The 19,848-nt window shown below is 44.2% G+C and overlaps 1 protein-coding gene across 1 annotated transcript; it reads left to right on the top strand.

The window, feature by feature from the left end:
• The first annotated feature begins 13,150 nt into the window (after positions 1-13,150).
• Positions 13,151-13,531, top strand: LOC137839437 (uncharacterized). Its single transcript, XM_068648554.1, has one exon. It carries the CDS (start codon positions 13,151-13,153, stop codon positions 13,529-13,531), a length of 381 nt encoding a protein of 126 aa, XP_068504655.1.
• Positions 13,532-19,848: the final 6,317 nt, after the last annotated feature.

Raw genomic sequence — 19,848 nt, forward strand, 5'->3', positions numbered from 1 at the left:
CACGTGCTACCCAAAGAGTTAAAGTCGAACACAATGACAAGGAGTACCGAAGGTAACACACGCGATATAGCAAAGAAAGCAGAAGCAGACACAAGTATGCAAAGATAAAGCAAATAAACATTTAGGTAAGGATCAAGAGTTATAGTTACAGATAAAGTCCATGACAGGTGTAAATTAAGCAAAGGGCAATCACATCATATACACATCAAAATGCCACGTGGACGATAGGGCGACGCCTTAGTCTTTTTGCTGAAACAAGTTATCAGCTCAAGACTGGGGGGCTTGTGTACCGATCAGGTCATCGGGTGTGATGACGTGGACAAGAGAAAGGTGGGTGGTCAAGAAGTCAACACAGTCACCGTTTATGGAAGTGGCGTTCTGCGGTGTACATAATCAGCTGTCGCCGCTTTATGTGTCACCGACGTGTTAAATAATAGAAGATCAGGTGGTCTGGCATCGCCCGAGAAAGGCATCGCCAAGCAAAGACATCGTCCAAGAGAGGCATCGCCCAAGAGAGGCATCGCCCGAGAGAGGCATCGCCAAGCAAAGACATCGCCCAAGAGGAACAGTCGCCAAAAGAAGGCATCGCCAAGAGAAGACATAGCCAAGCGGAGATATCGATGGTGTTACCCCCCGATGCCCATGGGTAGGAAAGACCGTGGAGGGGGCGACACCGTGAGGAAGCCTTTGACCTTGATAGCTCAGAACAGTAACAAAGAAAGGTGGCTTCAAGGCCATAAGTTCTAGAACCAGTAGGGGGTAAACCTGACTCGTGAAGTATCCACGCCACTGCTGGGAGACCCTGGGACAGATACGACCCATGAGAGGGCCATGACCAGGGGAAAACCACGTGCATGATACGAGAGAAAGGTAGATACACCCCCAAGGCGAGTGACTAGCGATTGGGGCGCATGAGTTGGCACCCAGAAAGTCACCCCACGCGCCATAAGCACTTCGAGGAAAGAGGGCTCACACAGTGGAATAACCCTAAGTTGGGTTGCGGCGCTGTGGGACCCTCTGCGCAAAATAACGATCAAGTCAGAAGGGCACGTGACGATGCGCACGTGCTCATTAAAGGTTTCAGTGAAAGTTTGCCAAGGTACGCGTTAATTCAGTTAAGATTTGAACGTTCCAAGGAATATTTTTATACGCTTTCAATGCGCTTTAACGCGCTTTAAACATGAGAGATGTATAAAAAGGGACCTTGGGGCATTTGAAGGGGATCCGGGAGTTTTAACCTAATTCTCGCAGTTTTACACAGAGCACAAACCCTAGTTGTTTTTGCTGCGCACCCACTGTGAGCACAAGGCAATTAGGGCAATACAGTTTTAGTCACTCAGTTATTTCTGACCACCTTCAGAGCATTCGTTTACAGTGTTCCGATACAGAGATGCGTCACCTTTGATGTTTCTCGCTAGCTGACTTGATCATCAGAGTGCAAGCGGCCGCGAGGGCGCCCCTTTGTTCACTTCTTTTCAGGTACTCACAGACGGAGCAAAACGAAGGTACCCTAGCTCGCGAGGACAAGCCACACGCAAAGACCATCCCAGTCAACCGGCGGGAACAGTTTTCAATCTTTTCTAAAATCATTTAAGTATAAAACAATCGGTTGTTTCGACAAAACAATCGGTTGTTTTTCACTTAGTTTGAAAAGCACTTTTCTTTTAAAAAGATTGAGAATGCCTATGCTTTGGATTCAATCAAAGAGTGGATTACATACACAATCTACCCCAGATCCTAACTAAGACAGCTCCACAACAGCAAGCACATCCAAGCCTTCAACATCCTTCAAAGGGTTTGGATTCTTCAAAGCTTGAACACCACTTGGTTCAACAAAACTATCTTTGGTAGCACCCAAAATGATGTCATCAACATAGATTTGGACCAAGATAATTTCAGAATTTGACTTCTTGATAAAAAAAGTCTTGTCAATCATTCCTCTCTCATAGCCATTGGATAAAAGAAAGTTACTAAGCCTCTCATACCACTTCCTTGGAGCTTGCTTAAGCCCATACAAGGCCTTTTCCAGCTTGTATACATGGTTAGGATGTTGATGATCTTCAAAGCCCAGTGGTTGTTCAACATAGACTTCTTCATTGATGATTCCATTGAGGAAAGCACTCTTAATATCCATTTGAAACAGTTTGAATCCACTCATACAAGCAAAGTCTAGCAGCAATCTTACAGCTTCTAATCTTTCAACTGGAGCAAATGTTTCACCATAATCAATTCCTTCTTACCTTTGGCAACTAGTCTTGCCTTGTTTCTAGTAATCACTCCAGCCTCATCTAGCTTGTTTCTGAAGACCCATTTAGATCCAATGATGTTCATCTCATCTGACTTGGGAACAAGAAACCATACATCATTCCTTCTTAAATGATTCAGCTCTTCATGCATTGCAGCCACCCATTTCTCATCATTAAGTGATTCTTCAATTGTCTTTGGTTCAACTTGAGAGACAAAAGTTGTGTGCCTGCAGAAGTTTGAGACAGTACTTCGTGTAGAAACACCCCCCTTTATCTGCCCAATGATGTTTTCTAGTGACAGATCCCTTGGAATTCTCCATTCTTTAGGAAACTCATCCCACTGAAGAATTTCAACCGGTTGTTTTGACGAATCAATCGGTTGTTTTCTGGACAGGATTCCAGCTTCTGCAGAATGATGTTCTGTTCATCCTCTTTTGTGCTGTTCTTCGAGGATTTCATATCTTTGTGATCAACTTCATCAAACACCACATGAAAAGATTCTTCTACAATCATGAGTCTCTTGTTGTAGACCCTATAAGCATGACTATTTGAGGAGTAGCAAATAAAGATGTCATTGTCATCTTTTTCATCAAACTTTCCCATATTTTCTTTCCCATTATTCAGAACAAAATAGTTGCATCCAAACACTTTTAGGTGACTAATTTTTGGCTTCCTTCCATTAAAGATTTCATAAGGAGTTTTCTTTATGATTGGCCTAATGAGCACTCTACTCATCACATAACAAGAGGTGCTAATAGCATCAGCGAAAAATTATTTGGGTAGGGAGGATTCACTTAGCATGGTTCTTGCTAATTCTTCAAGAGATTTGTTCTTTCTTTCCACTACTTCATTCTGTTGAGGAGTTCTTGGTGCAGAAAAGTTGTGCAGGATCCCCATCTTTTCACAGAATTTGTTGAATTTCTCATTTTGAAATTCCCCTCCATGATCACTCCTTATAGAACCAATGCTACTGTTTTTTGTGTTTTGTAGTCTTCTAGCAAGCTTTTTAAAGGCAGAGAAAACATCACTCTTTGATTCCAAGAAGAGTGTCCATGTGTACCTAGAAAAATCATCAACAATAACAAGAGCATAATAGTTACCACCAAGACTAATGGTTCTTAAAGGACCAAACAAGTCTATGTGCAGCAGCTTAAAGGGTTTTGAAGATGAAACAACATTCTTTAGTTTGAAAGAATGTTTGATTTATTTCCCCTTTTGACATGCTTCACATATGTGGTCCTTCTCAAACTTGAGATTGGGTAACCCTATCACAACATCTTTTTAAATTAATTTGTTCAAATGATTCATGTGAATGTGGGTTATTCTTCTATGCCATAACCTAGATTCATCATGCTTAGAAAGAAGACAACCAATGGAACAAGAAGAAGAGATATCTAAGAGATAAACATTGTTGATTCTTTTACCAATCAACATTACTTCCTTTGAGTTGGGAAGGCAGATCTCACAGGAGTTTGGCTTGAAGATGACTTGATAACCCTTGTCACACAGTTGGCTAATGCTAAGCAGGTTGTGTTTTAGACCTTCCACATACAAGACATCATGAATCAATAAGTTGCTCTTGTCTCCTATAGAGCCTCTTCCAAGAATCCTTCCTTTGTTGTTGTCTCCACATGTCACATGCCCTTCTTGTTTGAAAGTGATGTTCACAAACTTAGATTTATCTCCATTCATGTGTTTGGAACAGCCACTATCCAGGTACCACAACTGCATGCTTTCCATCAAATTTCCCTACAAAAGACAAATTTAAGTACCAAGATTTGGTCCCCTTATAAAAATGGGTCCTTTTGCATTACATTTATCACTGGGAGCTTTAGAATCTTTAGGAATTCATCTCATAATACCTTTATGAACAAAATATTTCCTAATTTTACAGAATCTAACAGAGTGACCTCTCTTCATGCAATAAAAGCATGTAACAACTGGTTGTTTCGATTTTCAATCAGTTGTTTTTCTGGCAGTTTTGAAAAAGAGTTTGAAAACTTATTATGCTTGCTTTGTGGATTAAAACCTAATCCTGCTTTTCTAGAAACACAATTTTGAGATGCCAAGACATTCTCAAAGTTGGATTTACCCTTTAAAAGCTTATCCACAATTTTCACAAGGTAGTGAGCCTTCTTTTCAAGAGATTCACAATTTTCACAAACAAGAGAGTCACACTTGCAAGAAGAGTTTTTGTAAAGCATTTCAAAATTTTCAAAATCATTTTTTGAATTCTCCAACTCTTCTTCTAGTGCCTTGACTCTATTTTCAAGCCAGTTGTTCAACCCTTTCAATCGGTTAGCTTCCTCATGAGTTTCTTTAAAAGCTTGAAGCAATTGACTATAGTTTTCAGCATTTAAAGAAGTACAAGAAGTTACACTACTTACATCATCTTCCTTTTTGGCCATCAAACACAGATTGACTCATTTTTTATTTTGTTTTCTTTTCCTTTTTGCTTGACTTCTTGTCCTTGCTTTCTTTATTTCATTGATACTCTCATAAGTTGCTTTAAGTGTATTCCACATCTCTTTAGCAGATTCACATTTTGAGACCCTGGAAAACTCTTTAGAATTTAAGGCAGAGGTAATAATATTTTGTGCAATGCAATCAAATTTTGCTCTTTTATTTTCATCATCAGTCCATTGGGACCAATGTTTTTCAATAAAAACATCATCTTTTTCAAACTTAGGAATAAAAAGGCCATTTTCAATAGCATCCCATATTCCTCTATCAAGAGATTCAACAAAGATTTTCATTCTAACTTTCCAAAACTGATAGTTCAAACCACAAAACAAAGGTGGCCTGTTAATTGAGGCACCCTCCCCAAAAGGTGTTAGAATATATGGCCTTTAAACAAAAGGGGCGGGGGGAATTGCTTTTAAATACTTTTCGAAATCTTTTGAAGGTTTAATGAAATTCTGTGTATAAATCCAGAACAGGAATCAAGTTAGCTTAGAACATCAACAATTATATAGCAAAGCAACAGAAAAACAATCGGTTGTTTATATCAGTTGAAATATCAAACAGCTTAAAACAGAATTTAAAGGAGTTCAGGGTAAGAGAGAATCACACAAACAGTTTATATTGGTTCACTCTTAAGCCAAGAGCTACATCCAGTCCCCAGAAACCACTAGGTAAACCACTATGTAATCAAACCAAATAACAAAAACACAACACACCAAAGTAGTGACCTTGAACCCCTCAAGAAACACACTACCTTTGACAAACCACACCAAGAGTATTGATCTTGAACACCTCAAGAACACACAACACTCTTTGGCAACACAACACCAGAAATACAGTAGATTTAGAAAGGACTACACCTGATCACAGTACAATCTGAATTGAATATAATTGCAATCCTATTCCACTCTCACTTGAAAATCCAAAGCTTGATGTGAATCTTGAAATCTCAAAAACAAATATGTCAAACTGAATTTCTTAAAGTTGTTTCTTTCACGTTTGAAAACATAAACAAACCATTTATATTTTCCAAAGATTGGTCAAAGCATTTAATGAAGGAGCGTATTCAATTAGAAATCATTTAAAACAGATTCACCATTCAAAGCTGAATTCTGTTAGGATTTTCAAATAAACAATCGGTTGAAATCACGAAACAAACGATAGTTTTGGTTTGACAGTTAAGTCAACCAAACCAAACAACTTTCAACCTTTTTCAAAAACTCCTAAGAGTAAAACAACCGGTTGATTCGACAAAACAACAGGTTGTTTTTCACTTAGTTGAAAAAACACTTAATTTCAAAAAGATTTTAATTCACATTAGTTTTGGATTCAACAAGGGAGTGGATCACCAGTTTTTCATCAAACATCTTGGATTTGGATTCTTCAAAGCACTTGATCACTCTTGATCAACAATCTCCCCCTATTTGATAAAGACAAATCCTTGGTTGCTAGTGTTGATCTTGATTGAATCTAAAACAACACCTGCAAAACAAAAAACTATGCAATCCAGAGCATCTCTTATAGCAGGTTATGGTTAAACAACAACTAGTTTTATGCATAAACATAAGCAGAAAAACCAGCCAAAATCTATGTGAATACACACCAACACAAACCAATATGCAACAGAAAAATTAAATCAGAGTTATAGCAGGTTTTAGCAGTTTTTAAGACAACACATAAACCATATTCTCCCCCTATTTTTCTTCACAAATAGACTTTAGGAAAAGATAAAAACAGAATAGTTCAAAATAAAGCAATACTAGCATAGAAAATTAAAAAAAACTTGACTTCAATCTTCTTTCCCATATTGCAGCTCAAAAAGTTGATTTTGAACAACTTCACTCTGTTCATCCAGGGTCTGAAAGCGTGTCCATGCTTTGAAATCTGTTGTCAAAGTTATGAAAATTTGTAACACAAAGATCATGAAGATTTCTTTGATTTTCAGCAAAGTTGTCCAGCCTATTGACCATGAATCTCTCAAAAGGAGGCATTGAGAGAATCCTATTTCCTTGATTTCCAGCACTTGTTCCAGCACCTAAGTCAGGAGCAGGTTGATCTTCATCTTGAACATTAACACCACCACCTTCAGCAACTTCTTGATCTTCTTCATCATGTTCAGCATGAGCACCACTTGAGGAACCACCATGTTCACCATCCTTACTTACCCATTTTCCACCAATCTTGGTAAAACCCATCTTGCTTAGTGAACCATTGTTCACTTCATGTGTTTATTTCACCAATTCAAATGTTTCGTCCTCAAGATTCACTTCAAAATAGTTTAAGAATTTAGAAATCAAGATAGCATAAGGATAATGATAGCCACTTAACCTCATAGATTTTTGTATGTGTTCCTCTATGATATGGATCCAATTTATCTTGACTTTGCTCATAATGCAGTATATGTAGACAAGATCTTCCTCAGTGAGAACATAATGGTTGCTCCCTCTTGGTGTTTGTACAAACCAGTCACAAGCATAGAGAAGAGATCCAGCAATATGAGGAACACGAGGCAAGGATTCGACGCACCAAACGGAGGGGAAAACATCACCATGCAACAAATCATGGAGACAATGCGCGCCCTTCAGGAGACAGTGGCGGCATCCAGAATGGATCAGGAACGCATCCAGATTGACTTGGCTGCGTCGCAAGCAAGGAACGAAGAGTTGCATAGAACCAACGAGGAACTGCGCAGGAATTTGCAGCAGGCAGGGGAACGCGTGGTGGACGAGCGAGCCCTGCCTACACCACCCAAGGCTTTCCCAATGCCATTCTCGCAGGCGATCATGGACGGCGTGATACCAGCCACTTTCGTAGGTCCTAAAACCGCCTTTACAAGTGTAGTGTACCCGGAGGCTCATCTCATGGCCTTCCACACCCAGATGATGTTGTCTGGGGGCTCTGATGCAGTGCATTGCACGTTGTTCATGAGCACGCTGACAGGCACAGCGCTAGACTGGTTTGTCAGCCTCCCTGGCAGACATGTAACATCGTTTGCGTAGTTTTCTACACTGTTCAAAGAGCAATACATCGTCAATCGGGCTCCCCCGCCTGTCTCTTACGATCTTTTCGATGTACAACAGTACCATGGAGAATCCTTGAAGGACTTCTTTAACCGATTTGGGGTACAGGTGGTGAGACTACACACCAAGGACGAGGATATGATGGTGCACGCTTTTAGGAAGGGAATCATGCCAGGATCCTTCAATGAGTCACTCATCAGGTGTCGCCCCAAAACCTTTTGCAAGATCAGGCGTCAAGCGGTATCCCATATCGTCGCATAAGAGGAAGTCACCAAGAAGCGCGGAAGCGTTGCCCCCGTCTGCCCGCGAGGGCCAAGTCGACCTCAGCCCATGAGAGTACATGAGGCGACGACAGAGAAGAAGGCTCCAGGGAAGCAAAAGCCCAACGAGCCCAGGAAGCCCTAAACCAAGGTGCGCGCGAGGGAGGATGCGCCCCCAAGGCACAGCCTCCTAGTGGAATTGAAGGAGCTGATCGTTATTCCCAACATAGCGAAGAGACTGAAGATGCCCCCGAAAACTGACAAGAGATTGGGGCCCAGCAAGAACGCTTGGTGTGAGTTCCACCAAGTATTGGTTACCCCATACGTAACTGCTTATCACTCGGATACCAATTGGACGAACTGGTGAGGAACGGCTTCTTGAAGGACTACTTGAAGGAGCCACAAGGGGTTCAGACGTTCGGGGGGTGATCAAAGGCACGAGATGCCCGTTCATGGTGAAATTCACACCATTTCAAGAGGCTTCTCGGGAGGAGGATGCACCACCTCTCAGCGGAAGAAATACACACGAGCAGTGATGACGGTGGAGGTGTAAGAGGCAGACCAGGCTCTTGACATCGACCTCGTCTTCACCAAGGCCAACCTCTGAGATGTCATCCCCCACGACAATGACCCAGTGGTGATCTCGGTAGTAATAACAAGAAGGAAGGTGCAGCTGTCCTGGTGGACCAGGGAAGCTCGGCAAACGTGATGTTCTGGTCGACCTTCAACAAATTGCAATTGTCTCCCGACTAGTTGAGGCCTTACATCGACTGCTTGTATGGATTTGTTGGAGACCAGGTAGAAATGCGTGGACACATAGAGCTAAGGACCACCTTCACGGATGGTGTAGCTTCCCGCACGGAGAACATCAGGTACCTTGTTCTTAACGCTCCCTCAGCTTACAACATATTGTTGGGTAGACCTGCCCTGAATAGGCTGAGAGCGATAACGTCGACAAGGCACATGAAGATGAAACTACCTTCCTTGGGGGGAACAGTGATCACCATTAGATCAGACTAGAAAGAGGCTAAGAGGTACTACGAGAATAGCCTCAAAACAAAGAGAGGAGTGTTCACTGTCACCATCCGGGCCTCAAGTGCAGAAGGGGTCGCCCGTGCAGAGGTCGCCCGGGAAAGGCGACCCGAACCAACCGAAGACGTCCTGGAGAAGGAGATCGGTGGAAGAATGTTTAAGCTTGGCAAGTCTCTAGGCCAAGGGACGCAAGACCAAATTGCCGAAGAAATAGCACGGCACCTGGATGCCTTCGCTTGGTCCGCCTCGGACATGCCTGGCATAGACCCCGACTTCCTATGCCATCGTTTCACAATGAACCCTCAGGTCTGACCTGTTCGCTAGAGGAGGAGAAAGTTCAATGAGGAAAGGCGGCAGGTCATCAAAGAAGAAACACAGAAGTTGTTAAGCGCCGGCCACATTAGGGAGATTCAGTACCCAGAGTGGCTGGCAAACGTGGTGCTGGTGAAGAAGGCCAACGGGAAGTGGAGGATGTGTGTAGACTTCACAGACCTCAACAGAAGGACTCCTACCCCCTGCCAAGCATTGATGCTTTGGTAGACAACGCCTCGGGCTGTTGGTTGCTAAACTTCTTGGATGCCTTTTCTGGGTACAACCAGATCAAGATGCATTCCAGGGACGAGTGCAAGACGGCGTTTATGACAAAGCTGTCTTGCTAATGCTACACAGTGATGCCCTTTGGGCTAAAAAACGCAGGTGCCACCTACCATAGGCTAATGGACAGGGTACCCGCACCCATGATAGGGCGAAATCTACAAGCATATGTGGATGACATGGTCGTGACCTCACAGGTAAAGGATCAGCACGTCGCTGATCTAGAAGAGTTATTGACGACGATAGCTAAATATAGACTGAAGCTAAACCCTGAGAAATGTGTGTTCGGGGTGGAAGCAGGCAAGTTCTTGGGTTTCCTATTCACCGAACGTGGGATAGAAGCGAACCCGGAGAAGTGCGTGCAATCCTCGCAATGAGGAGCCCGATCTCAGTAAAGGAGGTGCAGTAGTTGACAGGGCGGATGGTCGCTCTGTCTAGATTTGTATCAGCTGAAGGGGATAAAGGTCACCCCTATTTCTAGTGCCTGAGGAGAAACACTAGGTTCATATGGACCAGCGAATTTGAAGAGGCGTTCCTCAAACTGAAAGAGTACCTAGCCAGTCCTCCAGTATTATGCAAACCGCAGCTGGGCACACCGCTTCGCCTATACTTTGCGGTCACTGATCGGGCGATCAGTTCGGTCCTCGTGCAGGAACAGAACCAAGTGCAAAAGCCAATATAATTTGTGAGCAAAGTATTGCAGGGGCCTGAGGTGAGGTACCAGGCCCTAGAGAAGGCAGATTTGGCAGTGGTGTTCTCAGTGAGAAGGCTTCGCCACTACTTCCAGAGTTTCACCGTGGTAGTGATGACAGACCTTCCCATTCGCAAGGTCTTACAGAAGCCAGACGTTGCAGGAAGAATGGTGCGTTGGGAGGTAGAGCTATCAGAATTCGACGTACAGTTTGAGCCTAGAGGCCCTATCAAAGGCTAGGTTTATGCTGACTTCGTGGTAGAGCTTTCCTCGGTAGACATGCTCTCTGTAGATGGTTCCTCTAACCAACAAGGCAGCGGAGCTGGCGTCATCCTGGAAGGGCCAAATGGGCTATTGATCAAGCAGGCCCTGCGGTTCACTTTCAAGGCCAGTAACAGCCAGGCGGAGTATGAAGCTCTGATCGTTGGAATACTATTAGCCAAGGAGATGGGTGTGCAGAGCTTGCTGGCGAAGAGTGATTCCCTACTAGTTACGGGCCAAGTAACAGGAGAATACTAGGCCAAAGACCCTCAGATGGCCACTTATCTAGAATATGTCCAAGTTTTGAAGAACTCATTTGCGGTGTTCGAGTTGGTACATGTCCTTAGAAAGCAGAATGCCCGAGCTGACTTACTGGCAAAGCTCGCCAGTTCGGGCAAGGGGGCAGACAAAGCACAGCCATCTAGGAAACTCTGAAGACACCTCGAACCTTCACTGCAGATAACCTAGTAGGGGTCCATCAAGTTAGTGTTAGAATATATGGCCTTAAACGAGAGGGGGGGTGAATTGTTTAAGGAGGATTTTTGAAAACTTTTAAACTTAGAATGGAAATTCTTTGAAAGAACCTTGATTAAGGATTCAGTTTTTCCAAAACAAACAACAAAAGCACAAAGCTGGAAACAATCGGTTGTTTATACCAGTCTCAAAAAGAAAAAACTGAATTTAAAGAGATAGGGATAGAGAAATTGTACACAGTTGTTTATACTGGTTCACTCCAAACCCAGAGCTACATCCAGTCTTCTCAGAACCCTGAGGAAATCCACTAAGTAATCACACCTTGATCACTTACACAACAACCAAGAGAATGACCTTGAAAACCTCAAGAAACACACTCTCTTTGGCCAACACTAAGATTGCTGATCTTGAACACCTCAAGAACACACAGCCAATCTCAGCAAAACACACAAACGAATTGTTCAGCAGTTTACAAAGATTACACTTGTTACAGATGAATATCTGAAATTAATACAAGTAGAATCCTATTCCAGCACCTTGATCAATCTCTCAACTCTTAAGCAATCTCAACTTTTTGAAAAACTCTTAGTTAAAAACTTTGTCTCAAGGTTCTTAATCCTTAAAAACAGTTTTTTAGAATATATTCAAGGATATAGTTTGTTATCAAATCTTAACAAACTCTTAATTGCATTTAAAATAGATTGGTCAAAGCATTTAATGACTGGAGCGTATTCAGTTAAAGCATTTAAAGCTCAGTCAAAGAAAATAGTTTTTCTGTTATGGTTTCAAAACAAACAATCGATTGTTTCCTTGAATCAACCGGTTGTTTTGTTACTTAACAGATTTCACCATTCAAAAACAGTTTTCAAACTTTCTCAAAACACCTAAGTGTAAACAATCGGTTGTTTCGACAAAACAATCGGTTGTTTCAACTTAGTTTGAAAAACATTTTACTTTGATAAAGATTGAGATGCTAATTGCTTGAGATTTAATCTAAGGGTGGATTACAACATTAAACTACCCCAGAACAAAGCTTAAACCAGCACAACAACACCAAGCAAAGCAGAGGCTTCAACATCCTTCAAAGGATTTGGATTCTTCAAAACATTGAACACCACTTGGTTCAACAGTTAGCACATCAGAAGGGAGGAAGAGGAGTCATCGATCATTGACTCAGGAAACATTGAAAACGCCCAGGATAAGCACATACCGAGTTCTTGGGGGAGAGTCATTGCAGGTCTGCCTGGTTGAAAGAGGAGAAACCTGGATGACGCCCTACAAGCGTTACCTGGCTAATGGGATACTCTAGCTGCAACCCACAAAGGCCAAAAAAATAAATAAAAATTCGACCAAGTACACCCTCATTTACGGAGACTTGTTTAGACACGAGTTTACCCACCCTATTTTGGTATGTGTAAATGGCGAGCAATGCATGCGAATAATGGCAGAACTCCACGAAGGAATATGCGAAAGCCATATTGGTGGCCGATCTCTCGCATCAAAGGCCATTCGTGCGGGATACTATTGGCCAACCATGAGGGAAGACTACACGAGGTACGCACAGCAGTGCAAGCAATGTCAACGACATGCTGACTGGCACAAGGCACCACTAGAAGAGCTCAGATTGATTTATAGCCCTTGGTCGTTCCACACTTGGGGAATCGATATTCTAAGGACTTTCCCTTTGGCGGTACGGCAGATGAAGTACCTCGTGGTTGCCATAGAGTATTTCACGAAGTGGATAGAGGTCGAGCCAGTGGCGCAGATTACAGCCCACAAGATTCGGCACTTCGTGTGGAAAAACATAGTATGTCGCTTTGGAGTACCGAAATGGTTGGTGTCTGATAATGGCACCCAGTTTGCAAGCCAACAGTTGGGAAAACTGTGTACAGAAATTGGGATGAAGTAGGTGTTCGCATCAATCGAGCACCCCAGACGAATGGGCAGGTTGAGTCTACCAACCAAGTTCTGTTGAGGGGTCTGAAGAGAAGGCTGGAGAAGGCCAAAGGGACCTGGACAGAAGAAGTCTCTAGAATTGTGTGGGCCTACCACACCACTCCCCAGTCCACCACCAAGGAAACACCCTTCAGCTTGGTGTATAGTTCGGACATGATGATTCCCATAGAGATCCAGGAGAACTCGCCACGCTTCCGGAACTTCGTGGCTGAAGAGTCCAATGAAGAGAGAAAGGTGAACCTAGACCTACTGGATGAAGTAAGGGAGGAAGCAAGAATCAACGCCGAAGCCTTGAAGAGAAGGGTGGAGTACAAGTACAGCTCCAAGCTGAGACCTCGGCAGGTCCAGGTCACCGACCTGGTGATGCGGAAGGCCCACCCATACCAGCTAGAGAACAAATTGTCTCCCAAGTGGACTGGTCCTTTCAGGGTGACAGAGTTCCTTGGGAACGGGGCGTACAGACTTGAGACGTTAGAGGGCGGCGTGATTCCTCGTACATGGAATGCGACCAACCTCAAGTTTTACTTCAGTTGAACTATTGCATTGTACGCAGTTTTAGGGGACACTCTTTTTCCCTTCCAAGGGTTTTTTAACGAGGTCACCCAATAAAGTTTCGGTTGAAGTATATTCTCAAATATTTTGTACAATGCAGTTATGAATCATTCACCTAGGTTAGAAGTCTCGAGATCGGGAAAGGTAGGTTCGCAGAGAACACCTCCCCCTTGAGTGAAAACGCCAATGTTGAACAGTATGGTTCGACAATTAAATCCTCTTTTGCCCTTGGGCGAGGATGAGGTCAGTCATGAATCATTCACCTGGGTTAGAAGTCTCGAGATCAGGAAAGGTAGGTTCGCAGAGAACACCTCCCCCTCGAGTGAAAACGCCAAGGTTGAACAATATGGTTCACTAGTTAAATCCTCTCTTGCCCTTGGGCGAGGATGAGGTCAGTCATGAACCATTCGCTTGGGTTAGAAGTCTCAAGATCGGGAAAGGTAGGTTCGCAGAGAACACCTCCCCCTTGAGTGAAAACACCAAGGTTGAACAATAGGGTTCACCATTTAAATCCTCCCTTGCCCTTGGGCAAGGATGAGGTCAGCTAAGCACCATTCACATGGGTTAGAGGTCTCGAGATTGGGAAAGGATGGTTCGCAAAGAACACCTCCCCCTTTGAGTGAAAGCGCCAAGGATGATTCGTATGGTTCGTCAGTAGAAGGCCCTCACTTAAACTTTGCATAGATAGGGGGTGACCGGTAAAACGAACCAGAGAATGGCATGGTTCACCAGTGTCGCCAGTAAAGCATGTCTTTGGAGGGAAGACCTTTCCTATGTCTTGTTAGGAAAGGGCCAAACGCAGTTAGCACGGATTCCTCTTATCCTTATACGATGAAGGTACTTCAAAGACAATAAGGGTGGTGAGAAGGTAAATTAGGCAGGATGAAGCGTGCTACCTAAGGGGTGAACCCATGTTGAAGACGTTGTTAACAAGTTTTGCTAGGGTGATCAAGTGGTGACCAAGACAAAGAGAGATAAGTTGTGCGGGAAAGGAATAAGCATGCAACATAAATACGCAAAAGTACAAAGTGTTCACAAAGCGGTAAATTATATACAAAATGTTCACAAAACAATGAATTTACAGAATGTTTATGAGGAAAGTTACTACAAATTAAGCGAGCTAGATTCTGGGCGCGAGTTGCCCATCAACAACCCGCTTCGACGATGCAAAGGGGGAGAGGTCCATCTCAGGGTGCACGCAGGCAACCTGAGCAAGGGCATCCTCGAACCCTGCTCCATACGCGTCGGCGGCGTCCTCGATGAGCTCCACCTCAGTCTTGTTGAAGAGCTCGATCTTTTGGGCAAGCTCACCCTCCACGCGGCCAAGCTGGACCTCTTGTTGGGTGGTCCTCTCCTCTAGTTTGGCCATTTTGGCCTTTGCCCCTCTGCCTGCTTCTCCAAGTCGATCACTTTATTGCGCAGAGGTAGGATCTTCGCCTCCAGCTGAAGGGCCTCCTTGTCAAAGAGGAGCATTTTGGTCTCTTTCTCCGATTGACGGAGGCTGCTCAACTCTTGGTTCAAGGTCGTTTCACGGTTGGCGAAGATCTGAGCTTGGAGAGCGAGTTCCCCCTTCATCCTTGCCTTCGCCTGGCTCACGAAGGTGAGGGATTTGACGAGGAACTCCCCAAGACTCTGGCCCATGCGATCCCTCAACATGTCTCCACCCAAAGCCTACACCACCTCCTTCTCTTAGAAGCATTTAAGGGTTTGCTGGAGAATGGCGGGGAGCTCAGGGGCAAGAGGCACTTGGTTGCCCCCAGGAGTGCTCTCCCCACTGCCTTCAAGCGCGAGGAGTCCGCGAGGAGAGGAGGCGCTGGGGGGATTGTCCCTGAATGAAGGAGGGTGGCCATCAGTGGCAGAGAGTGAGGTCGTCGTGACACCCACACTTGGCCTCTTGAAGACAAGGCCCTTGTCGGTGTCCTTGTCCTCGAAGTCAATCGCCACCACCCCTTTTAGCTTATCACCAGGGGCTGGACCAGGCGAGTCTTGAGCAAGAGCGGCAATGGGAGGAGGACCAGTGGGGGCGGAGCCACCTGCACCAGTAAGTGCCGCTTGGCAGCGAGCAATCAGCTCAGCCAGTCTATTCCTTTTTTCTTCATTGAGCACCATACCTGCACCTAGACAAGGAAACATGAGGAGATAATCCTACACAACGTACAACCAGCAACAAGAAACACAAGTAAAGTCAGGCAAGGGGTAGGGATCGATACCAATGTAGCCCTTGAGGCCTGAGGCGTTGTACTCATGCTTGATCAATTGAGCAGTGTTAAACACCGCTCCCAAGCTTGCGAGAAGTTGACACAGTTCGCGATTAGGGGGAGTCAGCTCCTCGAGATCCCTGGGCTTCTTGAACTTCATCTTTTCCACCCAATAAAGTGGGAACCCATCTAGCAGGGTGGGGTCATGAGCGTTGCAGCACACCTTAAAGAACTTCCCTTTGAAGCCCTTGTAAGATTGCTGGAAGAGAGTTAGGAGAACTCTCCCTGCCACCCCATTGAAGCTTACCCAAAGCTTCTTCCCTGGACTCTTTGCCTCGAAGAAGTGGAGGAAGACATCCACTGAGGGGGTGTACCCTAAGTGGTTGCATAGGATCGCAAACGCCCTCACGAAGGCCCAACTGTTGGGGTGCAGCTGGGCAGGAGCCACGTTGATTTCAGTCAAGAGCGTCGCTCGAACCTCGTGAGCGGCAAGTAGAGTTTGATCCGCTTGATGATTGTGACATATAAGAAAAAGAAGGGTTCCCCAGCGTTGGCGCGATCGTCAACACATACAGTTTCGCCCTTCGCGCAAGGTCGAACCGATACGTATGCGTCGCTTTCCCTCCCAAACACACGGCCCTTGGGGTCAGTCTCTTCTTCTTTATGCTTCCTCACGTCCTCGATGGAAGTAAGCCTGGAGGTCTCGGCGAGGAGGTCAGCAGAAGCCCAAGGGTAGAGGGCTTTGTAATCGACGTTGGGAGGAGGGTTGGAGGTGGTTTTGGTTCTGGCCATCTTGAAGAAAGCTAAAAAGGGATAGGAGAAAGGAAGAAAAACGAGGGTTCAGAAGTAGCGACGATGTGGCTCAATGAACCAGAGAAATAGAAACGCAACAGTCGAAGAACGCAACAGTGTAAAATGAAGGAAAACCTAAAGTGCAGAAATCTTAAACAGACCCATAGCAGTTATAGCATGTTGTGAGCAGCGAAATCATGAAACAAGAGCAAGTCATGAGATAAAAATCATACCTTTAAGCAGTTAAGGTTTGAAGGTCGAGATTGATGAAGGAGAAGCGAGAGCGTTTGAGAGAAAGAGAATGATCGAAGAAAGTTTCAGCGACGTGATGGAACAGTGAAGAAGCGCGGGGTTTTGAAAGAGTTTAACGTAAACAAAGGAGCGCAAGCGGCAATAAGTCCTAGTCGTTGATCCAACCACGTGTGCGCAGATTAAAACAAGTACGAAGAGACGTCACTTCGGTGTACTGTTCACGTCCTTTCACCCAGCGCCACGTAGGTCGCCAAGGGCGATGACTTAGTCTCTTTGCTGAACAAGTTAACAGCTCGAGACTGGGGGGCTTATGTACCGACCAGTCCTCGGACATCGATGACCACTAGTAATGGTGGGCCACATAAGCTGGAACCCACAAGCGGCATGAGCCATGTGCTGAGTAGTTGTCGGATGTCGATCACCAAGACATGCCGACATGTCCTTAGCAACAGAGTAAGGCCGATGTGACATCGGGCATCGGTGGTTCAAACAGCTAAATTGAGCCACGAAAGGTGGGTCCTAGGAAACACACCAGTTATCAGTAAAACGCCCAGAAGTAAGGGGAAGTCGAAGTCACAGGGTGCCCATGCAAGTGGTGTGGATAGCGCAACTGGGCATGTCACGAGTAAAGAGTCTTGGAAGCCACGAATGCTCGTGAGGGTTAGGGTTTCCAAGGGAAGTTGCGTGCATGGCACGTGAATAGTTAGGGCACCCCCAGAACAGATGGCCCCAGAGATTAGGTGCACAAGTTGGTACCCAGGTGGCCATTCCGTTAGAGGTTGCACTCCAGCAAGGGGAGCCTTACGCGCTAGATTACACTAAGATTGGGTAATAACGGCGCAAGGGCATTCCTCCATAAACCCTAAATGCGGGTAACGGAAACAGAAGAAACCCTAGGCTATATAAAGGGTCGTAAGAAAACTCACAAGGTACGCAGTTTCTGAGATTAGAACTATTACACTCACATATTGTTTCTTAGCCCCAGTATTGACTTGAGCGTCGGAGTGCAAACAGCCTCTAGGGCACCCCCTTTGTCTTTATAGGTACAGAGTGTTTCGATCCAGTGAAGCGCAAACCTAAGAAGAGATAAGAGGGTGTGAGATCGTCGTTGGAGTCAACCGGCAAAAACAGTGTTAGAATCCAAGTGACAATGAGAGCCAACAACCTTTCATTCAACTTCAACCCTTCAACAGAACAAGTTCTTACTTGTGCTTGAGGATTCTTCAAACAACTTTTATAATATTGAATCTTATTGAAATCTTCCACCACACCAATATTCCCTTTGTTGATTCTCAATCCAACATACTTTAAGCTAGTTACGGCAGCCCATACCTCATGAGTAATCTCAATATCCACACCCTTGACATGAGAAACAAGATAACCTTCAAACTTTAAATTGGTGTAGAAAACCCAAATAAGATCCTGATAGATGTTCCCTTTCATCTCTAAGAACCTCTATAGCAGTTGTTCTTTGAGTAGATTTCTCACATCATCCCGCTTTTGACTCTTCACCCAGCTAAAAGAGACAACTTTTGGATTGTTTATCACTTTTCTACTTGTTTCAAAGCGATATTTCTCAATCAATTCATTGTCTCCTGAAAACCAGCCTTCAAGACGCCCTCCTGATCTTACAGCTCTGGTTTTAATCCTTTTTTATGATGGGGAGTGGAATCCATGATACCAAAATGAGAGAAAACAAAAAAACAAAGGAAGATATGAGACGCAGCAAGAGATGTGATAATTGGTTGTTTTTGTGTAGAAAAATAGTTGCAGAGGGTTTTATAGCAAAACAGAAATCTTCTTTGATGTCTTGGTTGTAGTGGGTTTCAGTCTTCAAGAAAAATAATCTGGTCCAAGCTTGCACAGAACCACGTCAGCCCTTACCAGAAAATCACATGGTCAGCACATGTGGATTTGACTAGTCATAAAGGCACTTGAATTTCCAAGATATGGAATATATTCCTTTTATGACAAAAAGTAACTTTCTCCTGAACCAAATCAAACCTCATGACTGCTTTATTGACTCGTAATCCCTTTAAAAAAGAAATCTGTAAAAGATAGAATGCATAAAGAAATTAAATCAATTCTATGTAGTGCTGTCAGAGAAGAAACAATCAGTTGTTTCGAGGAAACAATCGGTTGTTTTTCTGAAGCAACAACAAGTTTGAATTTTAAAAACAGAGAAGAATCAAAATTTAATTGTACACATATAACACAAATAGATGAAGATTTTAGCATGGATTAATAACAAAAAAACAAAGACAAAGAAAATCTTATTATTTGTGGACATTATTTTGTGTGGGCCTATATTTTTTTTAAAAGCTTGATGATGAAAATATAAAAAAGGAGTGTCAAATAATTAAAAAATTAGGCCAAACGAATGGGCCAAAATTTAAAGAAATTGATGGATGTATATATAAAAAATGTAAGTGACAAAAAGTAAAAGTATTGGACTAGCCGAATAGGCCAATACCTTCTTTAAAAGACGAAGGTTGAAAATAATAATTGGTTGTGCTCCAAAAGCAAACGGACCTACATTGAAACAAAAGGAACAAAGTTGCACATGAAATTGGAAAAGTTGGGCATAAATAAAGAACAAGGACAAAAGCATTAAAACTAGGGGTGACAATGTGGGTTGGCCCATCCCGCATAGGCCCGCCCCGCACTTGGCCCCGAAAATGTGGGTCGAGTTGCCCCACCCCACGTAATAAGCACGGGTTGGTTTCTCTATTCTGCCCTGCATAAGAGTCCGTCCACAGGTTTGCGGGCCAGTCCGCATTCGGAGATTGTAGCAGAGGGCGTAGCAAAGGGTGCGGCGGAGGGAGCAGCGGAGGGTGTGGCGGCACTGTGCGTCGTGGTGGAGGAAAGAGGAAGGAGCGCGCGGTGGAGGGCGAAGCAGAAGGCGCGGCAAAGGGCATGGTGGCCCCATGCATCGTGGTGGAGGCAAGAGGAAGGAGAGCGTGTTGTGTGTGTGTGCGTTTTGGAGAAAAACGAAAACCTAAACCTAATTAAAATTTAGGTCATTTGTGTGGCGACGGCGAGAAGAGAAACAGAGAG

The sequence above is a fragment of the Phaseolus vulgaris genome, chromosome 11, assembly GCF_000499845.2.
Source record: "Phaseolus vulgaris cultivar G19833 chromosome 11, P. vulgaris v2.0, whole genome shotgun sequence".
Lineage (NCBI taxonomy): Eukaryota > Viridiplantae > Streptophyta > Magnoliopsida > Fabales > Fabaceae > Phaseolus > Phaseolus vulgaris.

What these genes read in the sequence shown, in the direction of transcription:
- LOC137839437 (XM_068648554.1), top strand. Translation starts at nt 13,151, where the DNA reads ATGATGATTCCCATAGAGATCCAGGAGAACTCGCCACGCTTCCGGAAC.